Genomic DNA, 17,099 nt, shown 5'->3' with positions numbered 1-17,099 from the left:
AAAAAAAAAAAGGAAAAACTTCTCCAATGATATAGTATGCACCTTTGTCAAGCTATCATTCAACAAACACCAGCCTCCCAAATGTTTCCTAAATCTGCCTCCATCCTCTCCCCCTCTGCATTCATTCATTCCTTTATCAGTTACAGCCTGGATCCCTGCAATAGCTTCAGAGCTGCTCACAGTATCTTGAGTTTGATCTCCCCGCAAACCATCCTTCACATTGCCATCAGAGAGTTCTACCTGAAATGCAGATATGTGTGAGTCACCCACTCAAGACCCTGCTGAAAATTTTACCTGGCCTGCCAAGTCTTTAAAAACTAGAGCTCTTCTGACTTCTTCATCCGCATCCTCAGTCGTCACTCACACCTTAACATCCTTCAATCCAACAAATTCTGCCTAGGGGACTTCCATGGTGGTCCAGAGGCTAAGAGTCCATGCTCCCAATGCAGGAGACCCGGGTTCAATCCCTTCTCCTTAATTAGTCTATCAGTTCCTAAAGAGAAAGAATCTATATCTTTAAAAAAAAAAGAATGTACATAAGTGTATAATTGAGTCATTTTGGTATAACATTTTAAAGCAACTGTACCTCAGTAAAAAAATAAAAAGAGTCTGTATCTTACATTTGAAGTCCCAGTGTTCACCATGCATCTGGTATATAGTTAGATGCTTGCTCGACTGGGACATTGTTTCTGTTTATTTCTTTCCACTCTACCCCCAAATGTTAAAAAAACAAAAGGCAAACAACAACAAAAAACTCTATCAAGTAAACTATTACCAGCAATCTTTTACATTTGCTCCTTTTTTAAAAAAAAACTTTAGCTTCTTGGATCCGACTATTTGGTAGAATCCTAGCTGATGAACTCACAGCTGACTTCCTGCCAAATCATATGGTTTTTCACAGTTTCTTATTCTCCTTGCAGCTTTTGACTGCTGTTCACTTTCTCCTTAAACCACCTTCTAAGACTTCACACCATTGCCAAGCACTGCCTTGAGGAATTAATTCAGAGTCCCCATTGCCTTGAGTTATTTAACCTATGCTCCACCACAATAAAGACATCCCCTTGTACACTTTTGGGTTGTCTTTCTATTTATGTTAGCAGTTATCTCAGCAAAAATCTTATCCCCTGAAATAACCCTGGAGAAACAGGAATTTCTTCCAAAACACAATTCTTCAAGTTTAATACCACAGTAGGTTAATTAAAACATGTTTCACAAATTCCTTGGCAGTCCAGTGGTTAGGACTCTGTGCTCTCACTGCCGAGGGCCTAGGTTCGATCCTTAGTCAGAGAACTAAGATCCTGCAAGCCCCATGGAGCAGCAAAGAAAAAAAAAAAGTAAATTTCTCCCTAAGCCCCCTAGATTTGGTATAGACTGAGTAAACCAGCTTTCTGTCTCATCAGTTCAGACTCCAGTACTAATATATCTTTCTATTTTCTTTTTATTGGCAGCACCAATGGCACCTGTGGATCTTAGTTCCCTGACTAGGGATTGAACCCAGGCCCTCGGCAGTGAAAGCCCAGCGTCCCAGCCACAGGACTGCTAGAGAACTCTCAGGTTTGTTTATTGTAATTGCTGTATTCCTCATGCCAAAAGGGTTTTCCCCCTTGTTTTTGTCATTTATTTTCAAACATTGCTGCCCTCTCTCTAATCCCCCACTTCCTTCTACAAGTATATTTCCAAGAGTCCCTACGGCAAGTAGGTGGAAGAGTGAGCCAATATGTGGGACTATTGCCTTGTAGCTCATTTAGCCTGAAATTTATTTTTAAATTTACTCAAGATAATCTGAGGAAATATATGCACATATATTGATGCCAAAATATGTATGTGCCTGCATGTGATCTCACCTTTTCAAAGGCCATTGAGTTCTCTTGTCAAAGTGCTACCCCGTGAGGCAGGGAATACGACTTTATTGGGAGAGCCAGCGGACCAAGAAGATGGCAACGAATGTCTCAAAACAACCATCTTGTTGATGTCTGGATGCCAGGTTCTTTTATAGATCAGAGATTGGGGGAGGTGAGGAAACAAAGGTACTGAAAAGGTCATTAGCCTTGCAAATATTTCCCAGAAGGGCAAGTGTCAGGCAGGGGATGTGTGAATTTCTTCTTTCCTACCACCTACAGGTGGACAGGGTTCTGAACAAAGGCCCTTTAGTGTAACAGTTTGGCAGAGGGGCTACATTCCCCCCGAGGAAGGCCATTATGTATGATTATAATAACAAGTGCAAGGAAAAGCAAGTCAAACAAACAATTCCAACATGGAGTCAGAATTTGTTCTTCTCTGCAATCAAAAGCCTGGGGGGTGGGGTGGGGGTGGGGGTAGGGTCAATCAAACCCATTCCTTACAGTATGCTTTGGAGAAGGGCATGGCAACCGAATTCAGTATTCTTGACCGGAGAATCGCATGGACAGAGGACCCTGGCGGGGCTATAGTCCATAGGTACCATGATACTTAGAGCGCAGCCAACCTCAGGGGCGCATCTGGCATTACAGAAAGTTGTGCATAGCGGTGGAACGCACAGGAGTCTCCTCCGTGACCTTGGCCAAGTAACCGAAACTATGAAATGGGAATAACTCTACTGGGTTATTGAAAGGCAAAGGAAATGATGTAAGTAAAAGTACTCTAAGAAGTAATAATGCTGGTTTCTTTGAACGGGAGCCCCGAGCAGCCGGGTTCCCACCAGTTGGGCGTTTTGCTCTTCCGTCTCTGGATGCGGGAGGCTGCGGCCTTGGCTCGTCTCCATGACAACTACTCCGCATTCCCAAGCCCCGCCCCCTGTCCACCCCGGGGACCGGAAGCAACCAGTCGGGCGCTTCCCCGGCTTCTCCCCCAAAACGCGGGGCAGTCTTTCCCAGGCCGGAGGTTAGAGTTGAGGTCTCTCCGCGCTTCGAGGGCTCGGGGAGAAGCGACGATCACCCAGGGGGCGGGGAAAGGTCGCCCGCTGACCTTGGCACCACCTCCAAGCAGTCCCCCCACCCTTCCCGCCCGTTCTAACCGATCACCCCCTCTTCATACCCTTCACAGCCCAGTATCCCCGGCTACCCCTTCTTCACGCCGCCCTCGCTTCCCCGGGGCCCCCAACGCGTCCCCGCACCTCCGGGCCTCTCACCGCGCGTCCGCGCCCCCCCTCCTCTTGTCCTCACCCAGCACCCCGGGGCGCCCGACCCCCGACCCCAAAGCTAGACCTCCTCGCATCCCCCCCCCCCCCGCGCGCTTACCCGCCCTCCTGCGCACCCCTTCCCCCCCCCCGACCCGCCTCTTGTGACCTCACCGAGTCTGTCCCCCTCCCTGACAGGGGAGGAAGGTGTCCGGGGACCGTCGGGAGACGGTCCATTAGAGGAGATATTTCCAAGAGAGAGTCGGTCCCTTCAGAAAAGACCCCCCGGATCTGGGGCTCCAGGCGCAGCCTGCCCTCCAGGGACCGGGTTCATTAGGGACCCTCTCGCGGTGATGAGGGTTTGGTCTTCTTGGTGGAACTGAGAGCAACTGTGGATCTGGCCCAGATTCGGCTCCTAGTGCGGGGAGACGCGGGGTGCGTCCCAGTGGCCACGCTTTCGACTTCCAGAGGATGCTTTAAGCTTAGGGCCTTCCCCTAGACGGCTCCTGACACGTGGCCTCTAACCCCTCCTGTGGCTCAGGTCTCTACCCGATTCTGTTCCGGCCTAGTACCATCTGTGTCTGCTGCTCCTCTTCCCTGGGACCCCGGGCACGGCCTCTGGACCGCGCAGCACCGCACGAAGTGTGGATGGCCTGAACACAGACCCCAGCCCTGCTCCTTCGCTTTGGTCTGTTACCTGCTGGAGCTTGCCCTGGCAGATTCCTCACCTACCACGTGGAGATGAAAAGAACCTTAAATGGCTTTTGTGGGGATCTAAATACTGTTCTTGTTGTTTAGTTGCCAAGTGGTTTCCGACTCTTTAGTGATCCCAAGAATTGTAGCCCACCAGGCTCCTCTGTCCATGGGATTTTCCCAGCCAGAATACTGGAATGGGTTGCCATTTCCTTCTCCAGGGGATCTTCCCAACGGAGGGATGGAACCCAGGTCTCCTGCATTGGTAGGGGGATTCTTTACCACCAAGTCACTGGGAATTTAAATGAGTTGGTATTTGTTAAGATTTATTAGAAGAGTGCTTGGCACCTAGTAAATTCTCTGTCATTGTTACCCTTTATGGTGGGGCATCTCACTGGGTAAGCTTGTATCATTTATTTGGTAACTTCCTTGTCTCTCTCCTGCTAGAGTATAAGCTTTATCTAGCCACACCACCGGCTTTGTTCAGGTGACTGCCATATCTTGAGTGCCTAGAAGAGTTTTTGGTGAAGTGGGGGAAAAAATGGGAAAGAGAAAAAAATAGGGGCACATATAACATTTCTAATTAGTCATCAGTTACTAGTGATACATATACTAAAATGCTACTGAGCAAAGTGTCTCCCCACCCCCTTCCTGCTAACAAGCTAGTGATACTTGGAGCAACTGTTGCTCCCCATACATCAGTATGTTGCCAGTGACACTGTGATCTGATGCAGTGTTTTCTATAATTTATTTGATAATAAATTGCAAGATATTTTGCTGCTCTTCTTTTGACCCCAGTAAGTCAAATCCTTGGGACAACTTTAAAGGAAATAATTTGAAAATTAGCATGTTTTTTTGGAAAATAGTCTATTTTTCTGAAAATGTGCTTCCCAGCATTGTTTATAACAGTAAAAATTAGAAATAATCTATAATACAGAGATTAAGTAAATTAGATATTACAGATGAGCAGTAGACATGAACATGAAAATATGGAAATACATTAAGATGGAGGAATATGCTTTTTTCCTCTGAATGATTCCTTTAATGCCAAAGTAATATTATTTTAAAAGTTAGTAACATCGAAAAAAAAAATCCATGCAAAAGCAATCTCATGTGTCTATTCCTTAGTGCTCCTTGCAGCAGGCTAAAAATAATTAATTGGCCCTTTGAGCCTGTCCCAGAGTCATAAATTTCCTCAGGCTTCCCTTATTTCTCTTCTCCAGGGTTCCTCTGCAACCCTGACTGATCTCTGATTGTAATGTGTAGTCAGCCTCCTGGGCATGATTTTCAGAATAAATTACAAAGTATTCATGAAAGTGAATGCCTATGAGCCCTTTGATTCTCTTAAAGAAGGAAGTATTCTTTGAAAGTTGGCTTCTGTTAAGATTAAGGATACTTTTGGTACAATCTTAACATTTCTCATAGCTGTGATGTTCTGAAGAGCATTTGTCTTGTTTCCACTTGTCTCTTGAATCATATTTATGGAATGTCCTTAAGGAGAATTTCACCTCCTCGAAGATTCAAGCCTAGTGGTCCCAAGCTATTCCTGGTGCAGATGTCTGCAAAATTGAGAGTCATCACAACTCCTTCCACAGACTTCAGGGGACCCTGACTGCCTTGTGTTAATGAAGGCAGACCTGTAATATAGCCTCCGCCGCCACTGGAGCAGCTTCTCTGAGCTCAGAGGCCTTCTGCCAGCAGTTCAGGCAGTTTGGCTACTCTGACTCCGCGGGGCCCCGGGAGGCCCTGGGCCGGCTCCACGAGCCTCGCTGTCAGTGGTTGAGGCCCGAGGTGCTCAGCAAGGAGCAGATCCTGGAACTGCTGGTGCTGGAGCAGTTCCTGGCCATCCTGCCCGAGGAGCTGCAGGCCTTGTTCCGAGAGAACCGACCAGCGAGCGGAGAGGATGCCGTGGGGATGCTCGAGGAGCTGGAGAAGGAGCACGATGTGGAGGCTGAACAGGTGAGAAGGCGGCGGTGAGAGAGAGGGGCGAGGCGCAGTCAGGAGCCCTGGCGCATCATTGAGGGTCGCGCTCCCAAACTGTGCTCCACTCGGCACAACCCGGTGTATAGTGTGGAGAATGGACCCCCGGCTCTGCCCGAAATCAGGGTGTGCCTCTATTTTTTTTCCTTCCCCTTTCTGGTGTCCCAAGATAGTTTCTTCTGTTATTTTATCCTCAAGTCCCAACCCAATTCCCTTCTTCAGCCTCAGTAATACCAAACTGTTTATAGGTCTTTCTTGGACAAAATGGGGACATGCTCGCAAAGAAACTACCAACTTGTGAAATCCCTCAGAAGATACCATGTCACCAGCCCAAGCCCACAGAAAAGCAGCTGTGGTGGGCGTTGAAGAAGCTCTGCTCCTTCAGATGAAATGGCTAAGGAGGTAGTGGCCCCATCATGTGATTGATTTATCACTCTAACTTCTGTTTATTGATACTTGTACTAAATCTTGCTTATTGCTACCCACTACCATATTGAATTCTTCTCCTTTAGTTGCTCCTCTGTTCTCCAATAATTTCTTGTCTTTTAGGCCTCTCTTTTCTTACAAACTTTCCTCAGTCTCTAAAGTATCTTTTTACCCCTACTCACCATTCTATCTTTTGCACAGAGCTTTTCATCTTATCATTGACTGCCTCATCAGTATGTAAACCTCTTTTGCCTTATGATGTTCTCAGTGTTTTCTGCCTCACCTTCTCCATCCTCTAAAATCTCAGGTGGCTCCCCAGTAAAGAATCCGCCTGCCAATGCAGGAGATCTAAGAGACTGGGGTTCCATCCCTGGGCCGGGAAGATCCCCTGGAGAAGGAAATGGCTACTCACTCCAGTAGCCTTGCCTGGGAAATCCCATGGAGAGAGGAGCCTGGTGGGCTGCAGTCCTTGGGGTCACAAAGAGTCAGATATGACTGACCACGCATGCATGGCGCCATGCTCTACATTGATGTTATATTGCAAACATGCTAGCTCAAAAATAATCTATGCTCCATTCAGATCATTCTATTCCTTTTCCTTCCCTCTGAACAAAGAGATGATTACATTTTCTTGACTGTGTACTATTTCAGATAGAGACACCAGAACTAAAAATGTGAAATCTGCTTTAAGGCAAAAGAATTCTTCAAAGAACTGCATTACAAAGTTTCTAACACTCTTCAAGTGAATGCTCCCCAGAGTTTCACATTTAGAAGAACCTGTGAACAAGACAGAAAGTTTGAAAGGAGACAGGGAAACTGTCCTTGAAGAAAACAACACAGTGTGATGAATGTGGTAAAGTCTTTAGTCAGAGTTTAGCCCTTAATCTACATCAGAGAATCTACAGTGGAGAGAAACATTATACAAGTGAAGTGTGTGCAAAGTCTTTCAGCTGAAGTACAGTCCTGATTCAGCATCAAAGAATCCATACTAGGGAAAAACCCTTCAAATGTTATGAATGTGGGAAAGCCTTTAGTCAGAGCTCAGTCCTTAATCTACATAGAGAACTTACAGTGGAGAGAAACATTATACATGTGAAGTGTGTGCAGTCTTTCAGCCAAAGTACAGTCCTGATTCAGCATCAAAGAATCCATACTGGGAGAAACCCTTCAAATGTCATGAATGTGGGAATCCTTTAGTCAGAGCTCGAATCTTTTCAGACATAGGAAGAAACATGCTGGAGAAAAAGTCCCATCTGTGTTGTGAGGGAATCGAGGCATTTATTGAGAAATTTTTCTCTGAGGGAGAAGGCACATGGCACCTATACTCCTTTAATATAAATTGGTAGTTTTGGTGGGCATCAGTTTCCTTTCAAAGGTTATTAAAGCCGCAGGAGAGAATGTGGAATATTTTCTGCCAGCAATGTTTACTTCTCTGCTTTTCAGTACAGGGTCAATTCGGATGTTTGAGATTCTAAAGCTATAGAGTTCCATCCCTCAGTTCAGTTCATTCACGTAGTCATGTCCGACTTTTTGACTCCATGGACTACAGCATGCCATCACCTGTCCATCACCAACTCCTGGAGCTTGCTCAAATTCATGTCTATCAAGCAGGTGATGCCATACAACAATCTCATCCTCTGTACTCCCTTTCTCCTCCATCCCTAGTGCAGCTCTTGCAAAGATACTCTCAGACACATTCAACTGTCTACATTATTAACACAAACAATAAACTAGTATGTTCCTTTTTAGACAAGTACATTTTCCCTGTTGAGAAGGAATGTGTGAGTTGACATATAAATGGATGTTCTCCATTTCATTACTTGAACATTGGAGTTGTTAGACCAAACATTAAATTAGTTTTTGAAAAAATTTTCCTGGGAATTTCCTGGCAGTCAGTGGCTAGGATTCATGTTTTCAGTGCCATGGATCTGGGTTCAATCCCTGATCAGGGAATTAAGATCCCACGAGCCACACTGTGGGGCCAAAATATAAAATAAATGTCCTATTTTATTTTCTGTTTTTGAATTGCTCAGACAGTCATGTCTGACTCTGCAACCCCATGGGCTATAGCCCGCCAGGCTCAAGGAGACCAAAAAGAATATGTACCTCAAGACCTGTGCTGAAACGTCCAGGGTCATTGTTAGGAAGCAGGTGAGTGAAGGGACTTGAATCATCATCGCTTAAGAAAATTCACAAGAACTTACATACTGTTTTGTTTGCATTTTTAAAATTGAGGTATAGTTGATGTATAAAGAGCCTACATACTGTTTATGATACTAAGGGGTGCTAATATGCTAACTTTTTAATCAATTTTATCAATTTTTTATCAAGTTTAGCCCAAGTCATATTAATTCTCTGGTTAGATAAACTAGCACCTCCTACTTATTAGGAGACCTATATAAATGCAAGATAGTTCAGTATCCAGTGACACCCTTTAAGGATTTGTTATTCTAAGATAATTCACATCACTGTGGGATGGAGAAGTTCTGATGAAGAGAATGTAATCTTGCAAAGCCTATGGCCCAACCAAGTGAAGAAGGACACTTCCCTCAGAATACATGATTAGAAAAAAATAATTATGTAGAATTAACTATTTTTCTTGTGTAGAAAAAAATAATTATCTCCTTTAGAATTTATGTTGGAAATATCTCAGTGAAAGTATTAAGATAGCACTACATGTCTTCAGGGAGTGGCATAACCATAATGAGTGTTCTAATAATGAACAGTTTTCTGTATGTGCTTATATAAAGTTGATGATCACCTTAACAGAAAAAAGAAAGACGAAGAAAAGATGGTCCAAACAAGGCTGATGTACACACCTGGAAATGGGAACCGTTAACAGCTGATGGCTCTCCTGCAGAGTTCTTCATGACCTCTGTTCTGCCCTGAATCAGCTGTGAACGTGTTTCAGGCATCATAGGACAACCTTTTCTGGGTCTTTCTCATCATTCTTAGTAAGATGAGTTTCTAGACAATTTATCATGTTGCAAGACCTTGGATTTTGATGCTCTTGTACAAATGAGGAAATCACTAAAGTTTAATTTAAGGAGTCCATTGAGATATACCACATTTAATTCAATCGGAGTCTCTTGTTTAAATGACAGATACGTTTTTTAAATTATTATTCTGATAGTATATAACACAATGTCCCCCTTTCCAGGGATTCTTGATAGAATTCTCTATGTGTTACAAGAATACATGGACTGGGACTTCCCTGATGGTCCAGTGGTTAAGAATCCACCTTCCAATGCAGAGGATGTGGGTTTAATCCCTGGTTGGGGAGCTACCAGGACCCCACGTGCCACATGCTGCCAGGGCAACAGCCCATGTGCCACAACTAGGACCCAACACAACCAAATGTAAACAAATAGATTTTTTAAAAAAGCCTCAATGAGATACCACCTCATATCCATCATGATGGCTGATCAAAAATACAAAAAAATAACAAGTGTTGGCAAAGATGTAGAGAAATTGGAACCCTGGTGCATTGCTGATGGGAATGTAAACTGGTAGGGCCACTGTGGAAAATAGCTTAATGTTTCCTCAAAAAGCTAAACAGAATTACCATATGATCTGGCAATTCCACTCCTAATATAGACCCAAAAGAGTTGAAAGCATGGATTCAAACAGACACTTGTACACCTATGTTCATAGCAGCATCATTCACAATAGCCAAAGGGGGAAGCAACCCAAGTGTTCGTCAGTAAATCAACAGATAAGCAAAAGCATGCTATATGCATACAATGGAATATTATTTAGCCTTAAAAAGCAATGAAATTCTGACACAGGTATCCCCCACTTTTCAAAAGTTTACTTTACACTACTTCACTTTTACAAAGACCTACATCAGTACAGGTTTCTCCCGCTATCTGAAAGAAGAGTGCTCCTCTGAAAACTTCCAGAGGCTGAAATGGTGTAAAGCAAAGAAGTGGTTACCTAGACACAGTTCAGAGTTACAGTGGCTTGATGCTGAGGGTAGTTCTCCGGGAAGGAGCTTCCCAGTGCCACTCTCGCTGCTTGGGCTGCTTGAGGCAAAGCAAACACTGAAAGCTATCATTGCCTTTTTCCTTGAAAGTAAAAATCCTCCTCAGATTTATTTCAATTAGTAAAAACAAGTACAGGTAGCCTCTGTGTTTTGAAAGTTCACTTTATGTCACTTCACTTTTATGAAAGACCTACGTTACTACCTGTTCCCTGGTGGCTGGTAAAGAATTTGCCTGCAATGTGGGAGACTTGGGTTTGATCCCTGGGATGGGAAGATCTCCTGGAGAAGGGAAAGGCTACCCACTCCAGTATTCTGGCATGGAGAATTCCAGGGACTGTATAGTCCATGGGGTCACAAAGAGTCATGACTGAGTGACTTTTTCTCACATGGAGACAACATGCATCCTGAAGAGCAAGACTGGCACTGCCAAACCCCGTCCCTGGAACCACACTCAGCATCTCAGAATCAAGCTGCCACAGACTTAACTATGTCTGTAAACATCTGTGCTTTATCTTGATTTAGTTCATGTATCCCTGGTGGCTCAGTAGTAGAGAATCTGCCTGCAATGCAGGAGACCCGGGTTCAATCCCTGGATGGGGAAGTTCCCCTGGAGAAGGGAATGGCTACCCACTCCAGTATTTTTTCCCGGAGAATTGCAGAGGAGCCTGGTGGGCTATAGTCCATGGGGTCAGTCGCTCAATGTGTGACTGAGCACAGTACACCAAATCAGCTTCCAAAAGATTTCACAGAAGCTCCCGGCTTTGGGGTAGTGGAAGAAATTTGTACATGCTGCAACAGTGCTGAACCTTGAAAACACAGTGAATGAAATAAGCCAGATAAATAAAGATGAATATTGTATGATTTTATTTATATGAGGTATCTAGGAGAGGCAAATTCATAGAATACTGATTACCAGGACTGGGGGAAAGAGGATTGAGGAGTTTTTAATGGGTACAGTTTCGGTTCGGGGTTATGAAAAAGTTCTGGAAATGGATAATTGTCACAATTGTACAGCATTAGGAATGTATTTAATACCACTGAACTACACACTTCAGTTCAGTCACTCAGTCATGTCCGACTCTTTGTGACCCCATGAACCACAGCACGCCAGGCCTCCCTGTCCATCACCAACTCCCGGAGTCCACACAAACCCATGTCCATCGAGTTGGTGATGCGATCCAACCATCTCATCCTCTGTCATCCCCTTCTCCTCCTGCCCTCAATCTTTCCCAGCATCAGGGTCTCTTCAAATGAGTCAGCTCTTCGCATCAGGTGGCCAAAGTATTGGAGTTTCAGCTTCAGCATCAGTCCTTCCAGTGAACACCCAGGACTGATCTCCTTTAGGATGGACTGGTTGGATCTCCTTGCAGTCCAAGGGACTCTCAAGAGTCTTCTCCAACACCACAGTCCAAAATCACCAATTCTTTGGTGCTCAGCTTTCTTTATAGTCCAACTCTCACATCCATACATGACTACTGGAAAAACCATAGCCTTGATTAGACAGACCTTTGTTGGAAAAGTAATGTCTCTGCTTTTTAATATGCTATCTAAGTTGGTCATAACTTTCCTTCCAAGGAGTAAGCATCTTTTAATGTCATGGCTGCAATCACCATCTGCAGTGATTTTGGAGACCAGAAAATAAAGCCTGTCACTGTTTCCACTGTTTCCCCATCTATCTGCCATGAAGTGATGGAACCGGATGCCATGATCTTAGTTTTCTGAATGTGGAACTTTAAGCCAACTTTTTTACTCTCCTCTTTCACTTTCACCAAGAGGCTCTTTAGTTCTTCACTTTCTGCCATAAGGGTGGTGTCATCTGCATATCTGAGGTTATTGATATTTCTCCCGGCAATCTTGATTCCAGCTTGTGCTTCCTCCAGCCCAGTGTTTCTCATGATGTACTCTGCATAGAAGTTAAATAAGTAGGGTGACAATATACAGACCTGACATACTCCTTTTCCTATTTGGAACCAGTCTATTGTTCCATGTCCAGTTGTAACTGTTGCTTCCTGACCTGCATACAGGTTTCTCAAGAGGCAGGTCAGGTGGTCTGGTATTCCCATCTCCTTCAGAATTTTCCACAGTTTATCGTGATCCACACAGTCAAAGGCTTTGGCATAGTCAATAAGGGAGAAATAGATGTTTTTCTGGAACTCTCTTGGTTTTTTGATGATCCAGTGGATGTTGGCAATTTGACCTCTGGTTCCTCTGCCTTTTCTAAAACCAGCTTGAACATCTGGAAGTTCACGGTTCACGTATTGGTGAAGCCTGGCTTGGAGAATTTCAAGCATTACTTTACTAGCGTGTGAGATGAGTGCAATTGTGTGGTAGTTTGAGCATTCTTTGGGATTGCCTTTCTTTGGGATTGGAATGAAAACTGACCTTTTCCAGTCCTGTGGCCACTGCCAAGTTTTCCATATTTGCTGGCATATTGAGTGCAGCACTTTCACAGCATCATCTTTCAGGATTTGAAATAGCTCAACTGGAATTCCATCACCTCCACTAGCTGTGTTCGTAGTGATGCTTCCTAAGGCCCACTTGACTTCACATTCCAGGATGTCTGACTCTAGGTGAGTGATCACATGATTGTGATTATCTGGGTCGTGAAGATCTTTTTTGCACAGTTCTTCTGTGTATTCTTGCCACCTCTTCTTAATAAATTCTGCTTCTGTCAGGTCCCTATCATTTCTGTTCTTTATTGAGCCCATCTTTGCATGAGATGTTCCCTTGGTATCTCTAATTTTCTTGAAGAGATCTCTAGTCTTCCCCATTCTATTGTTTTCCTCTATTTCTTTGCATTGATCACTGAGGAGGGCTTTCTTATCACTCCTTGCTCTTCTTTGGAACTCTGCATTCAAATGGGTATATCTTTCCTTTTCTCCTTTGCTTTTCGCTTCCTGTCTTTCCACAGCTATTTGTAAGTCCTCCTCAGACAGCCATTTTGCCTTTCTGCATTTCTTTTTCTTGGGAATGGTCTGCGGCTGCAACAGCGCATGGGCGTGGCCGAGAGGAGCTACCCCGCGTCCAAGGTAAGAGAAACCCAGGAAAGACGGTAGGCACTGAGAGAGGGGATCGGGGCAGACAGACTAAAACTACAGTCATGGACAACTAGCCAATATGATCACATGGACCACAGCCTTGTTTAACTCAATGAAACTAAGCCATGCCGTATGGGACCACCCAAGATGGATGGGTCATGGTGGAGAGTTCTGACAGAATGTGGTCCACTGGAGAAGGGAATGGCAAACCACTTCAGTATTCTTGCCTTGAGAACCCCATGAACAGTATGAAAAGGCAAAAAGATAGGACACTGAAAGATGAATTCTTCAGGTCGGTAGGTGCCCAATATGCTACTGGAGATCAGTGGAGAAATAGCTCCAGAAAGAATGAAGGGAACTATACACTTAAAAATGGTTAAAATGGTAAACTTCATGTTTATTTTACCACAAGAACATTGGAGGAAACAAAAGGGAAAAGACTTTTCTATAATTCTGCCCTAATAATATTTATATTCTATCAAAAAGAAGAAACACTATAGATTGTTGAAAAGCAGAAGATCTGGAAGATAAAATCCAGACAAGTGTTTGCTGAAGGGACTGACAAAGAATCTTCTCTTTGCCACTAACACTTAGGACAGGCCATGATGCAACTGTTCCAGCAGTCCTAGAAGATTTGGTTTTACATTTTTTGGCCACTCTGTGCAGCATGTGGGATCCTAGTTCCCCTGACCAGGGATCGAACCTGTGCCCCAGCATTGAAAGTGCAGAGCCCTAACCACTGGAGCACCAGGGAAGTCCCAGTCCTAGAAGATCTGAACGGATTATATAAGCAATAAATCCTGGATGGCTAGTAAATAATATTGTTTTATAATTTCTATCTTGGATTCAATATGCTTCCTTTTATAAAGCTATATGCTAAATAACTTTAATTACTATTATATGCTAATTATTTGGGTTTCCCAGGTGGCTCAGTGGGTAAAGAAACTGCTGGCAATGCAGGAGATGCAGGAGACACGGGTCCAATCCCTGGGTCAGGAAGATCCCATGGTGGAGGGCATGGTAACCCACTCCAGTATTCTTGCCTGGAGAATCCCACGGATAGAGGAGCCTGGTGGGCTACAGTCCACAGGGTCAAAAAGAGTCAGACACAACTGAAGTGACTGAGCACATGCTAATTATTTATTGATTCCTGACATTTTAAACTCATGGGTGTGTCTTATTATTTGCATCTCTTAATCTTACTCAAGTTTGAATTTAAGGCTAAGATTAACTTGTTCCTCTTCAGATGGAGACTGATTTTATTCAAAGTCTACAATGACACGGGGTGGCAGCTAAAATAAGGAACTCTACTGTCTGAGCCAATGATCAGCTGGATAGCCATCTGCCGTCTTTTCCTATACAGCTCTGCTGGCTCCAGTCTACTGAAGAAGGACTCGTCAGGATTGTAGGTAGAATATCTCCAGTTGGACATATCAGTGAGGCCGCATCAGAACCGAATTAGTCCATTAAATGTTGCTTTTGATTCATTGGCTTTTAGCAGTCTTGCAACGTAGGTGGCTTTACAGTTTGATTTCTTGGTAGTCATTCAACCACAAATGATTAATTTAGGCCAATAATAATAATTCCACTCCACCTGCAAGTGATTTTGATTTTGTTGTTGTTGTTCAGTCCCCACGTTGTCCAGCTCTTTTCGACCCAATGGACTGTAGCCCACCAAGCTCCTCTGTCCCTGGGATTTCCCAGGCAAGAATACTGGAGTGGGTTGCCATTTCCTTCTTCAGGGGATCTTCCCAATCCAGGGGTCGAACCTGCATCTCTTGCATTGGCAGGTGAATTCTTTACCACTGAGCTACCAGGGAAGCCTAGTTTTGATTTAGGCACTGGCATATCACTCAATTTAGGCCAGTGAGACATTAGGGAAAGCCTGCTGCCTGGCCTCTGGAAAAGTTTGCTTTCTTCTAAAAAAAGAGACATAAAAAAGAGATGATACGTTTCAGTCTCTAGATGTTCTTGTGACTGGTTATGATAGCAGGCAGTGCTGCAAGAGCTGGAAGGCGCAGCTGACCCAGGTGGAGCGAGGAACTAAGAATACTACAGATAAGCAGGACTAAAGCCCTCAGGTGCCACTTTTCATATTTTTCATTTAAAACCAAAATAAGTGGAATAGAGAGAATGATAAAAGTAAAAAACAGAGGCTCTGGTGCTAGGCAAGATGGAATAAGCATACTCCAACCCTGTCTCTTTCCAAAGAGAGTCCCACAGTTGTCCAGTCGCTCAGTCGTGTCTGACTCTTTGCTACCCCCTGGACTATATAGCACACCAGGCTCCTCTGTCCTCCACTATCTGCCAGAGTTTACTTAAATTCAAGTCCACTGAGTCAGTGACACTAACCATCTCATCCTCTGCCTCCCCTTTATCCTTTTGCCTTCAGTCTTCCCGAGCATCAGTGTCTTTTCTAATGAGTTGGCTCTTCCCATCAGGTGGCCACAGTCCGGGAGAATCCTGGACAAAGATCACAGAGGACAAAGCTCCCCGAGGACTCCTCAAAGTGAATAATAGAAAGCAGACTGGGGAAGAAGACTAGAATTTCAGGTTCCATTGTATTTACCCTTTTTTTCTTTTTGGTATCACCTGGCCTAGACTCAAAGGAAGCCTGAAACCCACAAGTGCCCACAGAGAAGCCCAAGAGATGGGAAAGGGGTTTTTAAGGGTCAGAGAGCATAAGGGAAGTTGCTGATCTTTTTTCTTCATTCAACTCCTCTCCCTAGACAGTGGAGGGTTAGCAGCACAGCAATGACGGAGGGCATGGGGCAGGCACTTTAAGAGAGAGGGAAACACTTCATTCTGCTCAGAGGAGCTTTGCTCCCAGAAGCTTGGTGCCAATCCCCACTGCTTTTATTTATATTTAAAGTATTTATGTATTTGACTGTACTGAGTCTCGGTTGTGGCAAACAGGATCTTCGATCTTCTTTGGGACATGTGGAGTCTTTAGTTGCAGCATGCAAACTCTTAGCTGTGGCAGGAGGGATCTAGCTCCCTGACCCGGGATCAAACCCAGGCCCCCTGCATTGAGAGCTCGGAGACTTAGCCACTGGACCACCAGGGAAGTCCCAAGGAATAAAATTTTAAAATGGATAAATTGGAGTTCATCAAAATTAAACATTTTCCTCTGTCAAACACTCTATTAAAAGAATATAGATATAATTTTCAAGCATGATTTCCCAGATTCATTCTTTATGTACCAAATGTTGGTTTTAGCTCAATATTTCTTTTTTTTAATTTAAAACATTCAGTTTATTCAAACTAAAAAAATCATATATATTAGCTCCAGCTGCTATAACAAAATATCATACAGTCGTGGCTTAAATAACAAATTAGTTCTTACAGTCCTGGAATTTGGAAAGTGCAAGGTAAAGGTGTCAGCTAATTTGGTTCCCTGTCACCCTGCTTATTTAACTTATATGCAGAGTATATCATGCAAAATGCCAGGCTGGATGAAGCACAAGCGGTGATCAAGATTGATGGGAGAAATATCAATAACCTCAGATATGCAGATGATACCACCCTTATGGTAGAAAGTGAAGAGGAACTAAAGAGCCTCTTGATGAAAGTGAAAGAGAAGAGTGAAAAAGTTGGCTTAAAACTCAACATTCAGAAAACTAAAATCATAGAATCTGGTCCCATCACTTCATGTCAAATGGATGGAGAAACAATGAAAACAGTGACAGACTTCATTATCTTGGGCTCCAAAATCACTGCAGATGGTGACTACAGCCATGAAATTAAAAGATGCCTGCTCCTTGGAAGAAAAGCTATGACAAACCTAGACAGCATATTAAAAAGCAGAGACATTCCTTTGCCGACAAAGGTCCACCTAGTCAAAGCTATGGTTTTTCCAGTAGTCATGTATGGATGTGAGAGT

The 17,099-nt window shown here is 43.9% G+C and overlaps 1 protein-coding gene and 1 long non-coding RNA gene across 2 annotated transcripts; one reads left to right on the top strand and one right to left on the bottom strand.

Annotated features, from left to right (window-relative positions):
• Positions 1-3,197, bottom strand: LOC110121538 (uncharacterized). The gene is made up of 3 exons (XR_011482763.1): positions 3,141-3,197; positions 1,845-1,987; positions 1-240 (listed from the first exon to the last, which is right to left on the bottom strand). It is a non-coding gene; the product is annotated as an uncharacterized lncRNA (long non-coding RNA).
• Positions 3,198-3,447: 250 nt separating this feature from the next.
• LOC110121539 (zinc finger protein 396-like) lies at positions 3,448-7,601 on the top strand. The gene is made up of 4 exons (XM_070453030.1): positions 3,448-3,453; positions 3,664-3,782; positions 5,419-5,746; positions 6,016-7,601. The coding sequence occupies exons 1-4, from the start codon at positions 3,448-3,450 to the stop codon at positions 6,154-6,156; spliced, it is 594 nt and encodes a 197-aa protein (XP_070309131.1). The 3' UTR covers positions 6,157-7,601.
• Positions 7,602-17,099: the final 9,498 nt, after the last annotated feature.

The sequence above is a fragment of the Odocoileus virginianus genome, chromosome 22 (assembly GCF_023699985.2).
Source record: "Odocoileus virginianus isolate 20LAN1187 ecotype Illinois chromosome 22, Ovbor_1.2, whole genome shotgun sequence".
Taxonomy (NCBI): Eukaryota; Metazoa; Chordata; class Mammalia; order Artiodactyla; family Cervidae; genus Odocoileus; species Odocoileus virginianus.
This window is presented reverse-complemented; position numbering and strand designations above follow the sequence as displayed.